At 35.3% G+C, this 24,982-nt stretch overlaps 1 protein-coding gene and 1 long non-coding RNA gene across 4 annotated transcripts in view; one reads left to right on the top strand and one right to left on the bottom strand.

Annotated features, from left to right (window-relative positions):
• Positions 1–24,982, bottom strand: part of EPHA6 (EPH receptor A6) — a 970,705-nt gene that overhangs the window by 112,670 nt on the left and 833,053 nt on the right. For all 3 annotated transcript variants that reach the window (XM_032277212.1, XM_032277213.1, XM_032277214.1), the window contains one exon: positions 20,254–20,315. In XM_032277212.1, coding sequence (XP_032133103.1) covers positions 20,254–20,315 — 62 coding nt within the window. The remainder of the gene's footprint in view (positions 1–20,253; positions 20,316–24,982) is intronic.
• The window catches only part of LOC116551014, a 334,562-nt gene that overhangs the window by 50,736 nt on the left and 258,844 nt on the right, over positions 1–24,982 (top strand). Inside the window, exon 2 of the long non-coding RNA XR_004268666.1 lies at positions 19,939–19,946. This is a non-coding gene — a long non-coding RNA (uncharacterized LOC116551014). The remainder of the gene's footprint in view (positions 1–19,938; positions 19,947–24,982) is intronic.

Genomic DNA, 24,982 nt, shown 5'->3' with positions numbered 1-24,982 from the left:
GATAAACCAACAGATAAAGATCTATTCACCTGTCTGGCTGAGAGAACAGCCCCATTTATTCATACATGAGGCATAGCACAAACCTGTTTCTCTACACATGATGCAACTCTCTTATTCAAACAAAATCTATATTCTTTTTCCTGGTCTTCATCAACATAGCCTCCTCAAATTTGGTTTAGGACATATTGGTTTCCTTGAATATGGTAGATGGCTAACAAATGGTGATAGAATTAAATAACCTTTGATACTACCTTGTGGTGCATGGGTTGTTACTGTTACATTGTTCCTATTGTCTTGTATAAAATAGACTGTTTTCTTAAAGCAGGACCTGGGTATTACCCCTTATATGTAGCAGCTCTCGAACAGCATCCAGTATATTGCCATGCATTGTGTCAGCACTCGATAAATATTCATTCAAATTGAATTGAATTGTTTATGAGGGGAGGAGAAAAATGTCAGAGCACCGAGATTTAATATTTTTGGGCTTCCTACTAAAGATTAATCTAAAAGAAACTATGAATTTTTTTATGACATATGGTCTCTTCCCAGGAAGGCAGATTCAAATGAAAGAGAGTGAATATGGCGTATTTATATCCAGCATCTTAGAGATTAGTAGCTAGAATACCGTTTGTCTTCATCCTTATTTTTTTTACTTTCTCAGCCTGACTGCTGAGAAACATGGAGTCTACCCTCTAACTGGCAGAAAGGGTGCGCCTGGGTGGAAGGGGGTTCTGAAAGCTATTCATAACAACACCTGCTGTTTCTAAAAGCTGCAGAGCTCCATCAGACCCTTTCAGAGCCCAGAGCACAGCATCCCCCAGATCTGAGCAGTAAAAGTAAATGACAAGTCACGTTGTCTGTGCGGTAACCCAAGCTCTTCACGATGGTTGTCAAGGCCCTGCTTCCTGGATTGTATCCCACAAACACTTCATGCCTCTCAGTGCCCGCTCATCTTAGGCTGAGCCCAACCACTCAGAGTGAGGTTAGGACCAACATAGGATCTGAGTGCCAGGCTGTCCTGAGGCCATCACATTACTGTCTAACAAGGTTTTCTGTGAAAATACAAATCTTACCCTATGACTTGCTTAAAACACTTCAATGATTTTTAATGACAGAATAAAGTGAAGTGTCATAGTCATGAATACAAGGACCTGAACCTTGCTCATATCTTTAGTTGCATACCCCTATTCTGCTTTATTTATTTATTTTTGCATGGAGTATGACTGTTCAATGTCTTAACTCACCCCTGCAATATGCTGTTTGATGTCTAATGTGCTTTGCTTATCCAGTTCCCTCTTCTAGGAAGGTCATTCTACTCTTTGTCACCTGATAATACGTGTGACACGTATTATCTCTTCCAGGAGGCCCTTGCTGAATCCTCCAGTTTATTCCAGCAATACTCCCTGAGTATCCTATGGGCCAGTAACTATGGTTCTAGGTGCTAGGAGTCCATGTGGGAAGCAAAACAGAAAGCAAAACTGCTCCAGTTGTGCCTACATTTGATTGGCGGTAGAGAGACAGAAAATAAATAAGTTAAAAGTAAATGATATCATTTTAAGTGATGTTGAACTTTATGTAAAATAAATGAAATAGATCAAAGAGAATGACATGATGAAGCCTGAGGATAGTTCCTCGCACATGCAAATGGCTTAGGTTAGGAGTGAGTTTGGCATGCCTGAGAGTTGAAGATCGGTGAGGCTGGAGCTTGATGAGTGAGTGGGAGAGTAAGAGGAATACTGGAAAGGAAAGCAGAGGAAAAGTCTGTTGGGGCCTTGTAGCCTTTATAAAGAGTCTGAAATCTCTTATAAACGTGATGAGAGGTTAGAGACGAATTGTGACTGGGGAGTAATGTACTCTGGTTTGCACACATAGAATAGACACCAGATAAGTCAGTTTGGGAGTTCTTAGAGTCATGTGAGAGAGAGTGGTGGCTTGGACACGGTTTGAGATCTGTTTTAGAGACGAAAGCCAAGTGGGACCAAGCTTCCCTCTCCATTGCTCTCAAGTCACCCTGTCCATATCAACATTGGCTGAAATCAAGTATGCATGTGTCTGTCTCTCCCACTGGCTTGGCTTGACAAGATCCTGGGGACAACGAGCAAACCTTGTCTTGTTCACCCTTGTAATCCCAGGGCCTACCACTTGCCTGGCACCCAGTGGATATGTAATAGATATTCACTAACTGAACCGAATTCATTTATTTTCCCTTAAAGGAGTGAAGCTTTCAAACTTTCAGTACGTAGTAAGACAGTTTCTTGAAGTATTTTTAATGAAAATCATATTTACTATAGGAGATTCCCTGCAAATATCATGAATGAACAAGACGTACTGAAGTGTTGACTACATTTGAAGCCATTTCCACTTCAGAGGGCAAGACTCTGATTATGACTACTACCAAATTTTTATATTTTTGCTGAAGAGTAAGGAAAAGGGAACTAAATATCTTATATAGATTTCTGCTATATTTCTGTTCAGATCATCAATGGAGAATCACTGATGTCAAGCCCATCAACCAAATAGCTTAAACTGTCAAAGATCTGTGGACCATAAAATACAAATCACTGCCCTCAAACTTTATGGCTGAAAAATGTGCATTACTAAAGCAGATAACTCTGGTGATTCAGTGGCTTTAAAACATTAAATATGATGGTAAATGACACTATAACTGGTAGATGATAAGCTGCTATTCCTGAGGAGAATTAACAAAAATTGCATATCACTTATTCTACAAACATTTAAAGGATACACTTCACAATGTGGTGTCATGGGTACCTACAATAAACAAATCAAATTTCACAGATTTCTCACAAATCTGCTTCAGTAAACACTATTGGATAACGACAGTTTAAGCTAAAAAATGAAGTCATGGAAGTTTGGTCTGTATGTACATCAAAAGCCTTTTTAGTTCACTGACTATGAATTACAAGAAACGGCACTAGCCTTTCAAAACAAAATGACAAAAATAGAAGGATTAGTGGAAGCCTTGTAAAATTATTAATTCCAAACCTTTGACTTAAGCTATGAAATGGCTATACATGACATTTATCTTACTAGATGATTTACAAAGGAGCAAGGTGCACAAACACTGGACACTGTAAACCTCTTGGTCCCGTTTTTGTGTCGCTAGAGGTCATTTTCAAAAAACCAGATGTTAGAAATGCCAAGTGTTCATAAGAGACAAAAGATGGGCATCTCTGAAGAGCCAGAACAACACAGAGGATCTGACTTCTGGGGCTCTAATTGTCCTTTGGTGGAAACATATCCTCACTCATATTATCTGCATGTTTCTACTTCTTTTTGTTTTGCTCTGTAAAATTCCTCTATTAAAATATTTTTAGGGTTTACAAACGAAGTAAAAGATGAAAACTCATCTGGAGGAATTAGAATAGTATTTGTGAATCACATACTCAGATACATCAATCTAACCTTACATCCAGCTAAGATTTGTGCCAATGAGAAATGAGACCTTAGATTAGGATGGAACAAAAGTCCAGGATACAGGTGATTTTATAAGGTGGAAAAACACCTAACCTCAGGCAGGAGGGGATGAAGATGTGCTACCACATGTGGTTACTCACAATAAGTTTTATATTTCAGGACTTGGGAAGAAGACATGAAGAAATAGGTAGATGACATAGAAAAACCGCCTTAAAAATTTTGCCCAGGGCAAGTCAAGTAGAAGGAAGGAAAACACACTTTCCCATTTTTGAAGGAAACTCCCAGCCATCTTTCCTATTGGATGTTTTATATTTTAGCTACAGTCTGTGTTAAAGAGGCTTTTATAAGTATGCCCAGATAATTCTGCAATATCTTTAAAAGAAATATTTATGGGAAAATGCATTTTGAGTTCCGAACAATTAATTTATAAATGACTTTGCAGAAAACAGTCCTTGGAGGATTACTTCTATCACTTAAGTTTACAGTAAAAATTCAGTTTTTATATGTTTCTAAATCAAAAAGGTGACTGGGCTATGACTTTTTAAAATGATCTTGAATTTGAAAAAGAAATGTTTAGGAGTATTTATAGATGAAAATATCAAATCACTCTTGTTTTAAAAATAACTACCAAATAAATAAGTAACTATCTCCTTTTCACTGAAAATCGTCTTGGTTTTGGGGTCCCCCCAATTGGAAATCTTATTATAATTTAACTTCATAAATCCTTCAAAGCTCCTTCTCTTGTAGCTATCATATATTTTGGACTTAAGCCATGCACAGTTATACTTTTAGTTGTAGCTGAGAGAGGCTACCAAGAATGAAATCAGTAATTTCAATAATCAGGAAAACTAAAAATGTCATTTCAAATACACTTAAAAACTTAGGAATGAAATAAGTAGATACAGGTTTGTGAAACGTGGTGGTTGGATTTCGGAATTACATTTTAAGAGCTAAGAATGAATCTGAATATAATATAGCTTCAGTTTACAAAGGTTACTAGTGAATTTGCTTTTTTCAAAAAAACTTCTGCTTAGGTTTATATGAAAGTAATCTACAATAGTTACTGTATACTACATTTATACAAAGTCAAAATTAAATTTAAAGTTATTGTGGTTGGCAATGGAGTGGGGTGTCACAGAGTGCCACCATCTTGATGAAGCATTATTAGAGTATATCAGAATAACCCAGGGAAGTTTTTGCAGAATATATCTGTGTGTGTCTGCATATGTATCTGGTAAAATCTCTCTAGGATGGTGATTCTAGTTATTGGGCATGGTTGAGAATTATAAGTTTAGGGTTTAATATTCAGTTTTGTAAATTACACAGGGATAGAAGTGACCATAGAGGAGTTCAGGAAAAATACATGGAATTTCTTTATATATAAGTATACTTATAAATTACATACAATCAAAAGATCAATGTAGTTTTGTATATGAAAGGAGAATTAATGAGGAGAATTATCAATTACAATTTCATGGTATCAGTTAATACAATGTTTAAAGAGGTATGTTCATGCTATTGAATATTGCTGCTCAAACTCCTAGTTTAAAGAGAAAAATTCACCCATCCGTATTACATGCATGGTTCTAAGCACATCATACTCTTATATATGTGGATGTCTGATGTCACATTATTTTTAGAACAGCATTCAGCATTAAGTTGACACAGGTGTAGTAAATAATAACATTCTGCTGCATGAAGTTTCACCTATTTTTTCTCTTAAAATGTGATTAAGGTATGTTTTGACTATAATTTTTATGGCTTAAAAACAGTTGGCCAGGTATGGCAGCTCACATCTCTAATACCAGCATTTTGGGAGGCCGAAGCAGGAGGATCGTTTGAGGCCAGGAGATTGAGACAAGCCTGGGCAACATAGTATGACCCTATCTCTACAAAATTAAAAAAATTAGCCAGGCATAGTGGTGCATGTCTGTAATCCCAGCTATTCTAGAGGCTGAGTTGGGAGAATCTCAAACACAGGAGTTTGAGGTTGCAGTGAACTATGATCACACTACTGCACTCTAGCCTGGGGATGAAGGCGCCAAGTAAATAAATTAATTAACAGTTATTGATGAGTAAATGCAGTTTTCTTCTTTTTCACTGCTGAATATAAAATGAGTGTTATTTAGATTAATTTCACTCTTCTAGCTCAGCACAAATATAACCACGTGCACACAATTTACAAGAAAAGTGTGCTCATAAAATACAGCTCTCATTATTAATAAATAACTAGTATAAGGTAAAATGCCATCTTTACTAGATTTATAATTTGAGTACATAAATATTTAAAAGACCTCTTTAATTTTTAAATTAATATTTGCTTTTCATTTGCTCAAGGAAATTCTTCAAATGCCTCACATTGCTTTTGAAATGCAATATGTACTTGCATTATTTCAATACTCATATTCCTGAAGCATATCTACATTTGTTAAATGGTAAAAACTAAAACTATTTTTAGCCACCTCAAAAAACAGACCGGGAAGTAACAGACGATTTTACGACTCTTGGTGACATCTTCTGAAATATAATATAATAACAGATGAGACTATGAATACCTCATTATGTGGCAGACACTGTTCTAGGAATTTTATGTCTATTAGCCATTTAATACTATAGTGCAATAACCTTAGGAAGCAGTTATTGCCTACTATTGAACTTATTTTGTGGGTAAAAGTTGTCCTTGGGTTTTCTCTCTTTATTTTTTAAACACTTTGTCTAATCCATCAGCAAATCCTATTGGCTGTACTTTCAACATACGTCATAGACCTGGACCATTTCCCATAAACTCCACTGCAACAATCCTAGTTGAAAGGATCATTATCTCTTACCTGGATTGTGACAAAAGCCTCCTAATTTCCCTGCATCCAGTTGTGCCTCACTGTAGACACTTCTCAATACAGCAACCAGAGCGATCCTTATAAAATACAGTAATGAGATCATCATGCTATGCCTCTATTCCAAATACTACAATGGCTTCCCATATTACCCAGAGAAAAGCCGAAGTCATTATAATGGCCTACTATGCCTCATTTCAATAGTTTTCCAGCTTGGCTGCATACTGCAGTCAACTGGGGGAACCTCTGACAAATACTGATGCATATGTTCCATCCCAAGAGATGTTGATTTCATTGGTCTGGGGTAAAGCCTGGAACTTGAGATTTTTAAAAGGTCCTCCAATTTAAATGATTATAATATACAGCCAAGGATGAGAGTCATTGCTGTCCAAGAGATGCTTCCCTTTCTGTCTCCATCTGCTCTGACTTTATCTTTTTCCATCCTTCTCCTTCCATACTCCACTCTAGCCAGTTGATAGAGTGGCTATATATTTTATTATTCTAACTACAGAGTAAAAGGCTCATGCTAACAATTACAAAGAGACAACATGCATAATTTGGCATTGTTTTAGGAAAACAGGCATGTGTTCATCAAGCACAAATACTTATTTGCAGTACTATTGAAATAAAATGCTCCCGTTTCAGAGAATTGGCATTTGCTGTTACTCCCTGGAATATTTTCCCTCAGGTATCCACTTTATTTGCTCCCTTACCTTCTTCAAATCTTTACTCAAATGCCATTTTTCGGTGAGACCATCTCTGCTACCCCACGTTATCCTGAAACCCACTCTCAACTCCACCTGCCTCTTTCCTGCTTGCTTTTTCTCCACATCAGTAACACCATCTGATATACCATATAATTGCTGAACTCTTATTTCTCTACCCACTAAATTTTTATTTCTCTTTTGCTTACTCCTGTATTCCAGGATCCAGAAAAGTACCTGGCCTGCTGTAGTTTGTCAATATATATTTGCGTAACAAATGAATAAGTAATTTATCAGCTGTTTGACATTTGGTAAGTGACCTAACTTGCTTTGTCTCAGTTTGGTCATTGGTAAAATGTGGGTCATGATAGCCACTTCATAGTGCTGTTGTGAACAGTAAGTGAGCTCATGCATGGGACTGGAATCATGCCTGACTCATAGAAGACACACGTAAATGTGAGTTATGTTAGTTAACTTCAGCCACAGACTCCCAAATGAACATCTCGAAGTTGTCATTTCTGAAACTGCCTCACTTCAGAAATACTAAACACATACCTAGTATTATGTTGGTAAACCTGCTCTCTAGAGAAAAATAAGACAGAAAAGCCTGACTTGTAGCATTTGCATTGGCATTACACCACACACCTGTGGTGTATATACTCCCATCACAGCAAATTTCAAGCTACTAAGAGTTTATTAACCAGCTCTTGCAAACTGGTACTATCTGGCTCTAGCACACTACTGCCAGTAACCTACTTTCTGGCCACATTCTTCTTTCCCTTCCTCTCTTACCCTCGTACACAACTATATTTCCTTGTCTATGCAATGAAGACGTCTAGCCCATATAATTTTGATTACTTCTAGTCTATTGGACTCTTTATTTCCTTCTTCAGCTCACATGGACTCACTGTCTGTTCCCTTCAGGGTCCCTTCACTTCCAGCCCCAGTTCCCTTTTGGCATACTAGTTTTTCTTTTGTACGTGCTCTACAAGCCATAGTTTCTAGTGTCTTCACTCTCACATCTGGGGAGCTGAGTATTAATGTAGAAAATCGCATAAGAACGCACATCACTGCGTAACACATTTAGGCTCTGCAGCATCAGTTGAATGTTCAGCATGATTGGTTATTTTTCTCTAGGACTGAGATGAGGACTGGCAAGTTTGGGGAAATAATATATACAATGAGCACAAATAATTGGGCCAACAGCCCAAAAGACAATCTCTCCTGGATACTTATATTTTATACCATTAATAACCTTAATAAAGATTTTTGGTTGGTTGTTTCTGCTGGTGCCGTGACAGTCTCCGTAGTAGAACGTGTTCTTCATGGTCCAGCATTTCCATGATCAGCTACTTTTCTTTTACATTTCAATAATTATTTCAAATATTCACCTCAAAGGAAAGTTTGCCCTCAGATTCCCATAAATCCTCTCCTACTACTTTGTGAGGAAATGCAGTAGAATCGGGTATCATTTCCTTCCACTTACGCATGTTCCCCATAAAGCTATCTAGATCCGCGACACTCCAGTCCCGGGAGACGTGGAGGCTTCTGCTCTCCAAAGTCAATCCTCCACCGGGTTCCTTGATTTTATGCCTTTTTGTCTTCTGAAATCTTTTGTTTTATTAATTCATTTTTTAAATTCCCCCCTCTTCTTTCTTTTCAGTGTATATATACATTGTCCAAATTTTCATATTTAAAAAATACCCTTGATTTTAAGATACAATCACAAATATTCATGTAACTAATAACAGACCACCAAAATACATGAAATAAAAATTGATAGAATTGAAGGGAGAAACAGACAGTTCAATAATAATAGTTGGAAACTTCAAAATCCCACTCTGAAAAATGGACAGAACAATCAGAGAGAAGATAAAAATATAAAGGACTTGACTGACACAATAAACCAACTAGATCTAATGGAAGTACACACTGTACCCAAGAAAAACAGAACACAATTTCATATGGCATGTTTTCTCGGATAAGCATATGTCAGACCATAAATTTAAGTATCAAGAGATTTCAAATAGTCGGTTTCGTACAAAGTATGTTCTCTGACTACCACAAATGAAGTAGGAAGTAAACAACAACAAAAAAACCTTAAAAATCCATAAATTTGTGTATAAACAATAAACTCCCAACCAATGGATCGAAGAAGAAATCACAAAGAAAATTAGAAAATACTTGGTGACTACTGAAAATGAAAATACTTCATACTACAACTTGTAGATACACATCAAAAGCAGAGCTAAGGAGGAAATTTATAGCTATAAATGTATTAAAAAAAGAAATCTCAAAACAACAACCTACCTTAACAACTTAAGGAACAAGAGAAGAACAAACTAGACCCAAGGGTAGCAAAAATAAGGAAATAAAAATTAAAACAAAGATAAATAAAATAGAGAATAAAAAACAATAGAGAAAATCCACAAAGCCAAAAGTTGGATCTTCCAAAAGAACAACAAAATTAACAAACTTTTATTGAACAAGAAAATAAAGAGAAGACTGAAATTACTAATATCAAAATGAAGGTGGGATATTAAAATCAATTCTACAGAAATAAAAAGTATTCTGACAGTACTATAAATGATTGTATGTGAACAATTAGATAACTTGGATAAAATGGCAAAAAAAATCCTAGTAACACGAAACCTATCAAGATTAGATGATGAAGAAATAAAAAACCTGAATAGATCTATAATTAGTAAGAAGATTAAATTAGTAATAGAAAACCTCTTGATGAAGAAAATCCCTGGACCTGATGATGACAGCTTCATTGGTGAGGTCTACTAAACATTTAAAGAACTAACACAAATCCTCCTCAAACTTCATCCAAAAAAACTGAAGAAGAGAGAGACATTTTGATTCATTCCATGAACATTATTGTGAAGCCAGATAAAGACACTACAAAAAATCCTCATAATACTGTAGACCAATATCCCTTAACCATTCAGGAAAAAATCCTCAACAAAATACAAGCAAATGGAATTCAGCACCATATTAAATGTATTATACTTCATGGCTAAATAGATTAATTCATTGAATGCAAGGATGGTTTAAATAAGGGAATTAATCAATGTAACACATCATATTAACTGAATGAAGGGGGGGAAATCCCCACGATGATTGAAATTGGTGAAGAAAAAAATCTGACAAAATTCAACACTGTTTCATGATAAAAACACTCAACAAACTAGGAATAAAAGAAGATTACTTTGACCTTATATATATACGTATATTAGATATATCTGTGTATGTGTATATGTATATGTATATGTAATCCACAGTGAACATCATACTTGACAGATACAAACTGAAAGATTTTCCTCTAAGATGATGAACAGGGCCAAGATGGCACTTTCAACCCTTTGATTCAACATAGATATCAGAATTCCAACAACATTTTTTTGTCAGAAATACAGAAGTCCACCCTAAAATTTGCATTCACATTATATTTCAAGGTACCTTAAATAACCTCCAACACAGCTGGAGAACTCACATTTACTCATTTCGAAACAGTATACGGCTCCAATAATAAAAACACTGTGGTATTTGCATAAAGATGCACATATTGATCAATGGAATGGATTAGAGAGCCCAGAAATAAACCTTTTCATGTATGGTTGCTATGGTTTAAAGGTGTCCTTTCCAAATTCGTATGCCAGAATCTAATACCCAATGTGATAGTATTAAGAGTGGAGTTTTCGGTGAATGATTAAGTCATGAACACTCAATCCTTATGAATGGGCTTAGTGCCATTATAAAAGAGGTTGAAAGGAGTGTCCGAGTCCCCTTTTGCTCTTTTTGCTCTTCTGCTCTTCCACCATGTGAGGACACAGCTTTTGTTCCTTCTGTCATGTAAGAATGCAGCAAGAAAATTCCATCTTCGAAGCAGATAGTAAGCCATTACCTTTGGTCTTGGACTTCTCAGCTTCCAGAATTGTGAGCAATAAATTTCTATTACTTATTAATTATCCGATCTGTGTTATTGTTATACAAGGAGGAAGGGACTAATACAATGGTCAAATAATTTTTGATAAGGGTGCCAAGATTATTCAATTGGAAAAGTATAGTCTTTTCAATAAATGGTACTAGGAAAGCTGAATATCAACATGCAGAATAATGAAGTTAAATCTTTACCTAAAACGTATACAAAAATTAACTCAAAATGCATCAAAGACCTAAATGTATACGTTAAATTATAAAACTCTTAGAAGAAAACTTAGTGCAAAAGCTTCATGACATTAGATTGGACAATTATTTCTTAGATATGATACCAAAGCCATAGGCAACAAAAGAAAAAATTGACGAACTGGGCCACATAAAAATTAAAGACTTGTGTGCATCAAAACACACTATCTACAGCATAGAAAAGCCACACACACAATGGGAGAAAATGTTTGCAATCATGTATCTCCTAAGGGAATAATGTCCATCCTATATAAAGAACTCCTAAAATTCAACAACAAAAAAATCAAGCAATCTGATTTAAAAATGGAAACAGGACATGAATAGATACTTCTATAAAGAAGATATACAAATGGCCAATAAGCACTGAAAAGATCCTGAAAACTACAAATCATTACAGAAATTAAATTAAAATGTCACTGAGACACCACCTTACATCCATCAGGATGGCGTTATAACAACAAACAAACATAAAACAAACAAAAACATCGGAAAATAACATGGGTTAGTGAGGATATAGAGAAATTGAAACTCTTGTACTCTGCTGGTAGGAGTGTAAAATGATACAACCACTACAAAAAACAGTATGGTGGCTCCCCTATAAGTTAAACATAGAATTACGATATTATCCAGGACCCCGCTTCTGGATATATACTCGAATGGAAAGCAGCATGCAGAAATACACCTATTCTCATAGCAGTATTCTTCACAATAGCTAAAACATGAAAGCAACCCAAGTATCCATCAAGAGATGAACAGACGAGCAAAATGTGGCATGTGCATACAATGGAATATCATTTATCCTTAAAAAGGAAGGAGATTCTGTCATACACTGCAACAGGACTGAACTTTGAGGACAGTGTGCTAAGTGAAATAAGCCAACCACAAAAGACAAATGCTATATGATTTCACTTACATGAGCTACTAAGGGTAGCCAAACTCATAGAGACAGACAGAATGGTGGTTGCCAGGGGCTGAGGGAAGAGAAAAGTGGGGAGTTTAATAATTTTTAAAAAGTGGGGATGTTTAATTATTTAATGAGTACAGCATTTCAGTTTTCCCAGATGAAAGAGTTTGCAGATGGGTGCTGGTAATGTTTGCACAGTGATATGAATGTACTTAATACCACTGAACTGTGCACTTAAAAATGGTTAAGGTGGTAAATTTTATGTGCATTTTATCAAAATAAAAAAGATTGAAAAGAAATCCTTGATTTTTCTTATAGCTTGGCCTACTAACATACTAGCATTTGTTTATTGCTGCATTGCCATCTCACTCACCTGTTCCCAAAGGAATCGTCTCCATCTACAAATTCCTATTAGTCGTTCATTCTCATTTTTGCTCTCTGCAATGTGGCTTCTGCCTGGGACCAAGCCATTGAAAGTGCTCTTGTTGAGATCACTGAGTCCCTCTTAAGTGCTAAATGCTGTAGCTCTTTTTCTGTTTCTATCTTTCAGAATTTCTCCCCTGAATTGTCACAATTGCTTATGTGCTCCTGACTTTTAAAAACTGTATTCCCTTGGGTTTGGGGACTTCATGTTTTTCTCTCCTTCCTTGTTCCTCTTTGTCCATTCTTGCTTAGTTACCCTTGGGGATTCCAACCAGGCTGCCTCTCACATTGTTATGTCACAAAGTTCCACCCCAGTTCAACTTTCTTCCTAGGAAATATCATGATTCGCATTTAGTAACTATCTTTAGGCTAGCAAGTTCCCAGATCTTCAACTTTAGCCAAGATTATTCCACTGAGCATCAGATTTGTATTTTGAATTGCTGTCTGGACATTTCTTTTTTTAAAAAAAGAATTCAAAAGTTTTATTTTAAGTTCAGGGGTACATATACAGGATGCGCAGGTTTGTTAAATGGTTGTGTTATGGGGGCTTGTTATACAGAGTATTTCATCCTTCAGGTATTAAATCTAGCATCCATTAGTTATTTTTCCTGATTCTCTCCCTCCTCCCACCCTCTACGCTCAGACAGGCCCCAGTGTGTATTGTTCCCTTCTATGTGTTGTCCCTGTGTTCTCATCATTTAGCTCTCACTTATAAATGAGAACATGCAGTTTTTGGTTTCTGTTCCTGTGTTAGTTTGCTAAGGATAACCACCTCTAGTTCCATCCATGTCCTTGCAAAGAACATGCTCTCATTATTTTTCATGGCTGTATAGTATTCCATGGTATATATGTACCATATTTTCTTTTTCCAATCTATCATTGATGGGTATTTGGGTTGATTCCATGTCTTTGCTATTGTGAATAGAGTGCTGCAACGAACATATGCATGCATGTGTCTTTATAATCGAATGATTTCTATTCCTTTGGATACATACCTGGTAATGGGATTGCTGGGTCGAATGTTATTTCTGTCTTTAGGTCTCTGAGTAATCGCCCCCACTGTCTTCCACTATGGTTGAACTAATTTATACTCCCACCAAGAGTTTATAGCCATTCCTTTTTCTCCACAACCTTGCCAGCATCCATTATTTTTTGAGTTTTTAATAATAGTCATTCTGACTGGTGTGAGATGGTAACTCATTGTGGTTTTGATTTGCATTTCTCTAATGATGAGTGATGCTGATTTTTTTCATATACTTCTTGGCTACATGTATGTCTCCTTTGACATGTCTGTTCATGTCCTTTGCCCACCTTTTAAAGGGGTTGTTTCCTTTATTCTTGTAAATTTGTTTACGTTCCTTACAGGTGCTGGATATTAGACCTCCGTCAGATGCATAGTTTGCAGAAATTTTCTCCCTTTCTGCAGATTGTCTGTTTACTCTGTTAGTAGTTTCTTTTGCTATGCAGAAGCTCTTTAGTTTGATTTGTCAGTTGTTGCTTTTGTTGCAATTACTTTGGTGTCTTCATCATAAAATTTTTGGCCATGCCTGTCTCCTGAATGGTATTACTTAGGTTGTTTTCCAGGGCTTTCGCAGTTTTATATTTTGCATTTAACTCTTTAATCCATCTTGAGCTAATTTTTGTATATGGTGCAAAGAAAGGGTCCAGTTTCAATTTTTTGCACATGGCTAGCCAGTTATCCCAGTACCCTTTATTGAATAAAGAATCTTTTCCTCATTGCTTGTTTTTGTCGTTTGTCAAAGATTAGATAGCTGTAGGCGTACAGTCTTATTTCTGGGTTCTCTTTTATGTCTGTTCTTGTACCAGTACCATGCTGTTTTACTTACTGTAGCCCTGTAGTATAGTTTGAAGTTGAGTACCATGATGCCTCCAGCTTTGTTCTTTTTGCTTAGGATGGCTTTGACTATTGGGTTCTTTGTTGGTTCCACATGAATGTTAAAATAGTTTTTTCTAATTCTGCGAAGAATGCCAATGGTAGTTTTATGGAAATAGCATTGAATCTACAAATTGCTTTGGGCAGTGTGGCCATTTGAACAATATTTATTCTTCCTATCCATGAGCATGGAATATTTTTTCCCATTTGTTTGTGTCATCTCTCATTTCTTTGAGTAGTGGTTTGTAATTTTCCTTGTAGAGATCTTTCACTTCCATTGTTAGATGTATTCCTAGGTGTTTTACTCTTTCTGTGGCAATTGTGAATTTGGTTCCTTTGTGATTTGGCTATTAGCTGGACTGTTGGTGGTGTATAGGAGTGCTCACAATTTTTCCACATTGATTTGGTATTCTGAGAGTTTGCTGAAGTTGTTTATCAGCTTAAGAAGCTTTTGGGCTGAGACAATGGGGTTTTCTAGATACAGGATCATGTAATCTACAAACAGGTATAAGTTTGACTTCCTCTCTTCCTATTTGGATTCCCCTCCCCTTTTTTCTATTGTCTGATTGCTCTGGACAGAATTTCCAATACTATGTTAAATAGCAGTGGTGAGAGAGGGCATCCTTGTCTTCTGCCATTTTCAAGGGGAATGTTTCCAGCTTTTGTTCGTTTAGTATGATGTTGGATGTCAGTTTGTCATAAATGGCTGTTATTATTTTGAGGCATATTCCTTCAATATCTAGTTTATTGAGAGATTTTAACATGAAGGGATGTTGAATTTCATCAAAAGCCTTTTCTGCATCTATTGAGATAATTATGTGGATTTTGTTTTTAGTTTTGTTTATGTTATGAATCACATTTATTGATTTATGTATGTTGAACCAACCTTGCATCATGGAAATGCAGACTACTTGATCGCATTGGATAAGCTCTTTGATGTGCTGCTGGATTCTGTTTGCCTGTATTTTGTTGAGGATTTTTGCATTGATGTTTACCAAGGATATTGATCTGAAGTTTTATTTTCTGTTGTATCTCTGCCAAGTTTTGGTATGAGGAAGATACTGGCCAGAAGATACTGGCCTCATAGAATGAGTTAGGGAGGACCCCTTCCTTTTCAATTTTTTGGAATAGTTTTAGTAGACATGATACCAGCTTTTCCTAGTACATCTGGTAGAATTCAGCTGTGAATCCATCTTGTCCTGGGCTTTATTTTTATTGGAAGGCTATTTATTATTGCCTCAATTTCAGAACTTGTTATTGGTCTGTTAAGGGATTCAATTTCTTCCTGGTTCAGTCTTGGGAGGGTGTATGTGTCCAGGAATTTATCAAGTTATTCTAGATTTTCTAATTTATGTGAATAGAGGTGTTTGTAGTATTCTCTGATTGTTGCTTCTATTTCTTTGGGGTAATATTCCCTTATCATTTCTGACTGTGTTATTTGAATCTTCTCTTTTCTTCTTTATTATTCTAGCTAGCAGTCTATCTATTTTATCACTGTAAAAAAATAAATCAGCTCCTGGATTTATTGAGCTTTTCAATGGTTCTTCATGTCTCTCTAGCTCAGCTCTGATCTTAGTTATTTCTCATCCTCTGCTAGCTTTGGGATTTGTTTGCTCTTGGTTTTCTCATTCCTTTAGTTGTGTTGCTAGTTGATGACCTGAGTTCTTTCTAGCTTTTTGAGATGGGCATTTAGTGCTAAATATTTTCCTTTTAACATTGCCTTAGCTGTGTCCCAGAAATCCTGCCACATTATATCTTTGTTCTCATTAGTTTCAAGAAACTTCTTGATGTCTGCCTTAACTTCGTTATTTACCCAAAGGTTATTCAGGAGAAGGTTACTCAATTTCCATGTAATTGTATGACTTTGAGTGAATCTGTTAATCTTGAGTTCTAATTTGATTGTGCTGTGGTCTGAGTGAATGTATGATATGAGTTTTTTTGCAGTTGCTGAGGAGTGTTTTACTTCCAATTATGTAATCAATTTTAGAGTAAGTGCCATGTGATGATAAGAAAAATATATATTCTGTTGTGTTGGAGTGCAGAGCTCTGTAGATATCTACCAGGTCCATTCAATCCAGAGCTGAGTTCAGGTCCTGACTATCTTTGTTAACTTTTTGTCTTGATGATCTGTCTAATATTGACAGTGGGGTTTTAAAGTCTTCCATGATTATTGTGTGGGAGTCTAAGTCTCTTTCAAGGTCTCTGAGAACTTGGTTTATGAATCTGGGTGCTCCTGTTTTGGGTGCATATATATTTAGGATAGTTCAGCTAGCCTTGTTGAATTGAGCCTTTTGCCATTATGTAATGCCTTTCTTTGTCTTTTTTAATCTTTGTTGGTTTAAAGCCTGTTTTGCCAGAAACTAGGATGGCAACTCTGCTTTTTTCTGTTGTCCATTTGCTTGGTAAATTTTCCTCCATCCCTTTATTTTGAGCCTCTGTGTGTTACTGCATGTGAGATGGGTCTCTTGAAGATAGCATATCGATAGGTCATAGTTCTTTATTCAGCTTGCCATTCTGGTCTTTTAATTGAGGCACTTAGCCCATTTACATTTAAGGTTAGTATTGTTATGTGTGGATTTGATCCTGCTATTGTGATACTTGCTAATTATTTTGCAGACTTGTTTATGTGGTTACTTTATAGTGTTGCTGGACTGTACTTCATTGTGTTTTTGTTGTGGCTGGTTTTTCCTTTCTGTATTTAGTGCTTCCTTCAAGATCTCTTATAAGGCAGGTCTGGGAGTAATGAATTCCTTCAGCATTTACTTGTTTGAAAAAGACCTTATTTCTCCTTTTCTTACGAAGCTTAGTTTGAATGGATATGAAATTCTGGTTTGGAATCTCTTTTCTTTAATAACGTTGAATACCGGCCCCCAATGTCTTGTGACTTATAAGGTTTCTGCTAAAAGTTTCTCGTTAGTCTGATGGGCTTCCCTTTGTAGGTGATCTGGCCCTTCTCTCTGACGGCCATTAACACACGGTTACACACACATCACCTCTCTATACACACACACATATGTTCACACACAAGCCCCCCTGCACACACTAGGCTATACTGCCCCTCTGCTGATGTATATCTGGAAGAATGTCCCCAAGGATCCCACACGGTATGAGATTCATGAATCCAGTGCAATATCACAGCCAGCCAGCCAGCCACCAGCACTGACACTAGATGTAATCTTGTACTTACTAGTGCTACCACTCCTTCATAATAAAAGAGCAAATTGAAGCAGTTTTCAAATAGTGTGGGAGACCAAAGGGAAATCTCTCCTGCTTCCAGTAAGCACAGAAGGCTATTAATGAGCCGTGGATCGCCCCCCTACTACACAGTGCACTTAGCCACTTCCTCCTTCCTGTGCTCACATAAGCTGTGATTATGTTCTAAAGCTGCAGTTTGAAAAATGACTTTGGTTTTGAGAATTTATGGGCTATATATATTTATGTATTTTATTTCTGCTTGCCATGGGGAGTTGAGTATCTGCTATTGACATAAAGTTTATAAAGCACTTTGAGCTTCTGAGAAGAGAGATGATTACCAAGAAGGGTAAGAACATTAGAGTAGAGTAAGATGGAAGTATTGACCTATTTTTCTATTCATTTTATTTTTTTGCATTATAATAATGTGACCTTTAGAAATTCTAGGTGCAATGGGGACATAGACCACATGAAGAGATGGTAGTGGACTTATAAGGAAAAGTAGTAGGCAATTTCATAACATGAATTCATAATATATAAGTACAACTCTTTGAGTCATAGAAACTTCAATTTGAATTCTTGCTCTGCCACCTGCAATGTGTCACCCACTATTCTATGAACTTTACAACAATCAATTAATCTTTATAACAATTGTAGGAGATGGAGTCAGTACTGTCAATATCTTCATTTTAAAGGTGAGTGAACAGAGGTACAGAGAATTTGGTACCATGACCAAGGTCACATGGTCCATGAGTAGAGCCAAAATTAGCTGAAAAAAGTATTCAGGTTCTCCTAGCAGTAGTAATGATAGCTATTATCAATTAAGTATAAGTGTTTTCCCCTTAGAATATCCGATAATGTCTTATGTACAAAGTACATAATAAGAGCTAAAAAATATTAGTTTTTAAAATTTAAAGCATAAAATACACCACTTAAAAACATGTAGTAGGATGTTTAGAAGTAAATCTTTTATTTATAGCATATGACCGTTTCTTTGTAACATTTAATTGATTCATTATTCAGCAGAATAAAGTATATAAATTAGGTGAGAAGCTAATATTTCTCACCTTATTTGCTTGTGGTAGTCATTTGATCCATTTTTAGCATCAATTTAGATTGAATATCTGCTACATTATTTGCCATTATATTCTGCTTTAGGACACAGCTGATTCAAAAATAAAAAGAGGAAAATAAAAAGAAGACCAACCTATCCCAAGCATCATTAGCTAATGAGTCATTTTGATATGCAGCTGATAAAAATGAGTTTTCGAAGAAACATAATGGAAGGACATTAAGTATACATGCATTTCAAGTACCATAGGTGGTCCTGATAAATTATTCTAAAATAATTTAGAACAGGAGAAATGAACACAAGCTGTAAAATAACACATTTTTAGTCAGAATGGCTACAGAGAAGAACAAACAGCTCATGTCCCCAAACACTTCTGAATTTCATTTTACCTTACAGAGCACACTTGGTTGAGAGTATATACTGCACGAACAGGATTGCTCTATAATAACTTGATGATTTTGCTGAATTCAGCTTCTAGGATTGAATCTGGACATCAAGCCCAGTCAGAGTATAAATATATCATCACTGCTAGCATTCAGAGCAGTTGGAAGAAGAGGTCCCAGAATCAAGAAAAATAAATGAAACTGAGATCAAGAGAAAAAGGTGAGATCCAAATAGAACTTGTTCACATAACATGGGGCAGAAAAAAAAAGTGAAGTGAATGGTTTATTTTCACATGAAAATAAAGAAGAAAAATAATGTAACATTCCAAGTGGCAAAGTCCAGCCATTTTGTAAGTGAGATAAATAGTTATATCTCTGTAGATAGACAGATAAATAGATATTAAAAATACAGTAACATGCAAATATACGACCTTTGCTGGGGATGAAAAATATTTACTATAGCAGTTTTTTTAACATTTCACTTTTTTCACCATCAATGAATCTTTTCATAGCACACATGGTTTTTCAAATTTTAAATATATTATAATTAAACCTTGAAATATAACTTCCTGGTCCCTTCTCATTATGTGTTTGTATCACTATAAAATAAATTATTTTTTGTTTATACTATACTTTTAAAGATAAATCACTTTAAAAATAATATTTTAAATTTTATTTCTTATAAAAAAAATCTCTGCTAAAGAGTTTTATTCCTCCTCTTTTTGTTTTCTGAATAGTTAGCCAAATGAAATTGAGCGGGATAAAGCTGAAAGAACATTTTCTGAAATGAACTTGAGTCACTGTTAGTAAATACACAACAATGCAGTTCAGCATTATAGATAATGTATACAATATCATACTACATAGTCAAATGTGATAAAGCAAAATTAATGACGATGTGAGGCAACTGAGTTTCATTTAATCTCTTTCTTCATAACATTATTTGGTATACGCACACACACACAAACGCATACATACACACACACATATAGCAAGTGAATTTACAGGATAAATCAATTATGTTATTGAGTGTACATCCTCCTCCCTTTGTGACACTCTAATGTATCACAGTATCAGGAAAATGCACCCTAGAGAAAACACTGCTATTCTTCACAGAAAATCCATGAATAACATTATGCAAAAATTAATTTATGATAATGATTTAAATATAGAACTGAGAATAGCTTATTTAAATGCCATCAGAAAAGAACACCTCACCCGCAAAAAGGAGTCTAGGGATCCATTCTCCATATATTCCACCACAATCATTACTGGTCTGCCTGCAAAAGAGCAAGAGCACACACATGGATTAGTGCAATTACAGGAATATGTGCCGCAGTTAGGAGATACCCAGCTGCGGCAACTAAATTATTTGTATTTTATTAATAGGAATTTCATTTTCCAACCTGCTTCTATAAAAGTGTTCATTTTATACATAGTCATCTCTATATTTCTTAATAGCATTATTTCCTTTTGAGTTCATAAAAGGGACAAGAATTACAATATAAATTACAAAGGAAATAGGTACTTCTTTTCCTAAAGCCCTGCAATCACTTGTTCAGATTATGTTCTTTTTGTCCTCTAGTTCTTCCTTACAAAACAACAAGCTCAAGCCAGGATTTCAGCAGCGATCATAGCTGCTTCTGCAGCTGTAGCACAACTTCTAAGGTAGTGTGGCAATTTTAGCTGACTTATATTAGAGTGAGTATTTCTGAAGTATTCCTAAGGCAAAGCAGACAGGAGAAACTGATAAATTCTCTTTAAGAAATGATAGACCATGGGTCATAGTCTGATTTTGAGAGCCTTTAAGCGGAAACATTTTAGACTGATGAACGCTACACAGCTGGTAGGATTTGTAGTAGTTCCTGATCACATGGAATTTGATCAACAGAGCAATGATGGCAGTACATGAAAAAGAAGTAACTCTGATTTTGTTGTGGTATAGAAGCTAAGATCAGAAACTAAACATAGTTTCTTTTTTTATCATATCAATTGTTACACTGTTTCAGTTCCCGATACACCTCCATTAGGTAGAATATTTGACATAAATAACTGATTTATTTCAAAGAAGATAATGCATTTGTTCTGCCCAATTGCCCAAGTTTAAAAGATAAACTCATTTTGGATGCAGGGGAAATGATATTCACCTGAAATAAGCATGTCTGACATATTTAGTTTTTACTTCTGTATTTCTCACTTCTTATCAGAATTTTTAGCTTTTCAATCTGCACTACGCATAGTTTTTCCTTACAAACACAAAGAAGATTTGGAAAGAACTTATGTGTACCAATGATGGAAATATTATCTCATTGTAATTCATGTTCCTTTTATGAACTCAAAGCCTTGAGGGTTAGAAAGGGTGACTATGACGAATTAGTACAATGTATGCAAATGCTAGACTTTACATTTGAATCTATATTTTAAATAAAGATGTGCTAAAGGTTAAAGGTATTAATAAAGCTTCCAATTTATCATGCATAAAATTAGAACCCAAGGAAGTTTTCCATTTGTAGTGAATATTAACTTATATTCTGTAATGTTCCTCAAAGTCATTAATTTTACCCAAATCTGAATGAAGAACTTTATCGGCAATTATTGAGCTTAAATGAACTGTCAGCACTCTTGTGGACAGGGATCTAGAAGATTTAGGTTTAAACCTTAAAGTTCATCATGAAATCTTTTATTTGGCCATGAGTTTCAGGGAGCTTGGAGGTGGGAGACTGATGCAAACACTAAGGTAGCAAGGTGGGGAAAGTAAAAGGTCATTTTTGTACTTAAATATAAAAATTCTGAGACCAATATTCCAGTTTGAATGATAATGTATTCTGAATGTTAACGGGAAAAGTTGGGTTATTACAATGACTGTCTGATGTCCCTGCCTGCAGACTCACAACTTTTTAATCTATCTTGACCATTGCTTTCAGAAGAACACTTTTAGTTTTTATTTTCTTTAACAAACATTTCTCCTTCCCTTAAGAATGCCAGCCTTATTAGAATAAAAAGAGTGTGCAAGCATTTCACTTGTATTGCTACATACCATCATTATTTTTCTTATGCAGATATGGAAATGGAGGGATAGAAAATTTAACTGCTTGTCCAAAGTCACATAGTTGGTAAGTGGCAGTGTCAAGTAATCTGTCTCAGAAATTTAGATCTTAACCTTTATGGTACAGGTGCCTTTCAGACAACGTTTATAGATAAAAGCTCCATGTCAGCTCTACCAATTTGCATTGCTCTTATATTTACTTAATCCTGTCTCTTTCCTTTACTTGTGTAGTTACCTGCCAGGATAATCTCCCTATTTGCTGCGCACTCTAGCCTCGCCATCTCTCCCCACTCCATTAGAACGTATATACGCACCTCTACCTTGAAAGTCTCTCACAGTGGTATTTCTCATAGTTGCATTTCCATCACATCTATTGTGTACACTATTAAATGTTGTGCCTGTTTTTATATTGTTTCTCTTTCTTATTTTCCCATAATGCTTTAGATCCTCATTCATGGGTTTCTCAAGGTCACTTGCCATAAAGGTAATCATAGCAGGTGCTTCATAAAAACAAGTTAACTTTTCTTGATTTGACAATTCTCAAGAAAGTAACTCTGGAGAATTTCAGCAAGATCTGATCTATGCGAATACACAGTACTTCAAAATTATTTCTCTCTATAACTCTTCGAGAGATACTTTAGGCAATCTTAAAATTCATCAGTGACAAGTTCTGTCTTCTCATTGAGAATAACAAAGAATCAAATGAAGACGTCCCTGGTTTCCTGTGAATTAGAAGTTTCACATTTGAGTTCTTAATCTTTTGTATTTTGTGTAGTAGCATCAATAGAGAACAGCTGTTAATTGAACTAAGGAATCTTTTTTTATTTCTTTTTACTACTGCTGGCATCTAACCTGTAATTTGTTTTGGTTTTCAATAGGGAAGAAGCTAGTTATACTGTGAAGATTATAAGCAACTTACAATCCATTATTACATTTTATAATTAAGGAAATAGATAAGTAAAAGGGAAATTATGAAAATTAGGATGTCAATCTTTCAATCTGTTTTAGGTGAGAGAAGTCTATTGACAACAGTATTTTTTGTCTTTTTTGATATATAAAAATTACATACTGTATTGCATTATAGCTCTTGGAAGGTATATTTGGAAATAATTTATTATCTCTTTCTAAATTTTCAAAATATTACACTTTCTTTCCTTTTGTACAATTTTAGCCAGTTACCCCAAGTGCCTCATGTCACAGAACCATCTTAGTATTTGCATTGTACTAAAGTCAGTGGGCAAACCAGGCTTCTTGATTAGTCAATTCTTGAAATCCCATCATTTTCAGAAGTCTCATGTGTTTGATTTACGAGATTTTCAAAGATACTTCTACAAGTCACACAAAGTGAATTTCTTAGGTTTTCCTTCATAAATATCCCAGAAATGGTTATGAATATTTCAAAGTGCATTGGATTGAAGATCCTCTAAGAAATCACTTATTGATATTCCGGAGACAATGGATTGCAAAAACCCCTTATCATCCTTTTCATAGACAAGAAAAATTATTTTCTTACACTAAGACTTTAAGGTAGAGTATCGACCAATATGTATTTTTCAAATGTTCCCTAATACTTATGATGGTTTTGATAAAGATGGTGTGGATAAGCTATATAATCATAAGACTGCACTTTTCTCATGCTGTTGTTAAAGAAAGCAAAAGAATTCTTTAAGAGTTCCATAGATATCCCAGTTAAAGTATTTTGCCCGTGAAATCCGTTATTTTTTTTTGGGTCTCAGAGAATATTTGTGAAAAAAGGGGCAACAGAGATTTAACATTTTCACATAAGTTATGAGTTTGTGCTGGATGTAGTATTTTCTATTAGTTTGGCAATTTCTAATGTGTAGACAGTAAAATGAAGAATCAAAACAAATCTCAATAACCTCAAACCTCTATTACAGATTTAAATCATTCCGTTTATTTAACATTCTATCAAGTCTATATTTTGTCTACCAGGTAATAAAATTTGTGATGATAACTTACATTGACAGTTACAGTGCCTGCATTTTATTTTTCCCCAGTTGCAATTCAGGAATCTTTGGACCAGTTATTTAATCTATTCCTACCTTCCCTGTTTCTGTTGTAGAGATAGTGATTTACAATTATAATCTCAAATGAATTTGATAATAAATGAAATACTCTTATCCCTCTAAGGCACTCAGAAGATATGAATGATGCCATTTGAACACAGTTATATTACATTAAATCAGTGTTTTTATTCACCCAAGTACAAATTAAAGAACTGTTTTCCTCTTGTAGTGTTACCTGATGACTACCAGATCATGTTCCAAATACATCTTATCCTCATTCAGTTCAAATCCAAACTTTTAACATTTGTCTTGAACTTTCTTTTCCTCTTATAATCCTGTGTTGGTTAAAATATCACCATCCATCTAGTTACCCAGGCTTGAAACCCTTCTGTGACATTGGACTTCTCACTTTATTAAACCCTTTCTAGTTCATGAGTTATGAAGTTCTGCGATTCTACGTAAAATCAGTTGCCACTGCCCATATTCTGCCTTTACTTTCTCTTGCTCAATCATATTTTACTGGTTTCCTTGCTCCTATCTGGTACCCCATTATAAGCTAACTCTTGAAAAATAATCATTTTTGAACAGTTAGTGATGTAAAAAATTTTTTTTAAATGCCTACTAAATAGCAAGTACTCTTCTGGGTTCTGGAAACACATCGTCAATCAATATTGAGATCTCTGCTCTCATGGGTGTATAGTAAGAAGGGGACTATAAATAATTAAACAGTAAATTAGTATAAAGGGCTAATGCCTCATCCCCTCATTTTAAGACTGAATTGTTTATTGTAGAATTAAAGTCTAAATTGCTTGGTAATTAAGTTCATTTACAATCTCTTCTCTACCTTCATTTATAGCGTCATCTTTTACTTCAC

This window comes from Sapajus apella, unplaced genomic scaffold (genome assembly GCF_009761245.1).
Source record: "Sapajus apella isolate SASKATOON/1434 unplaced genomic scaffold, GSC_monkey_1.0 scaffold8, whole genome shotgun sequence".
Taxonomy (NCBI): domain Eukaryota; kingdom Metazoa; phylum Chordata; class Mammalia; order Primates; family Cebidae; genus Sapajus; species Sapajus apella.
The sequence above is the reverse complement of the archived record's forward strand: the minus strand, read 5'-3'. Positions and strand labels throughout refer to the sequence as shown.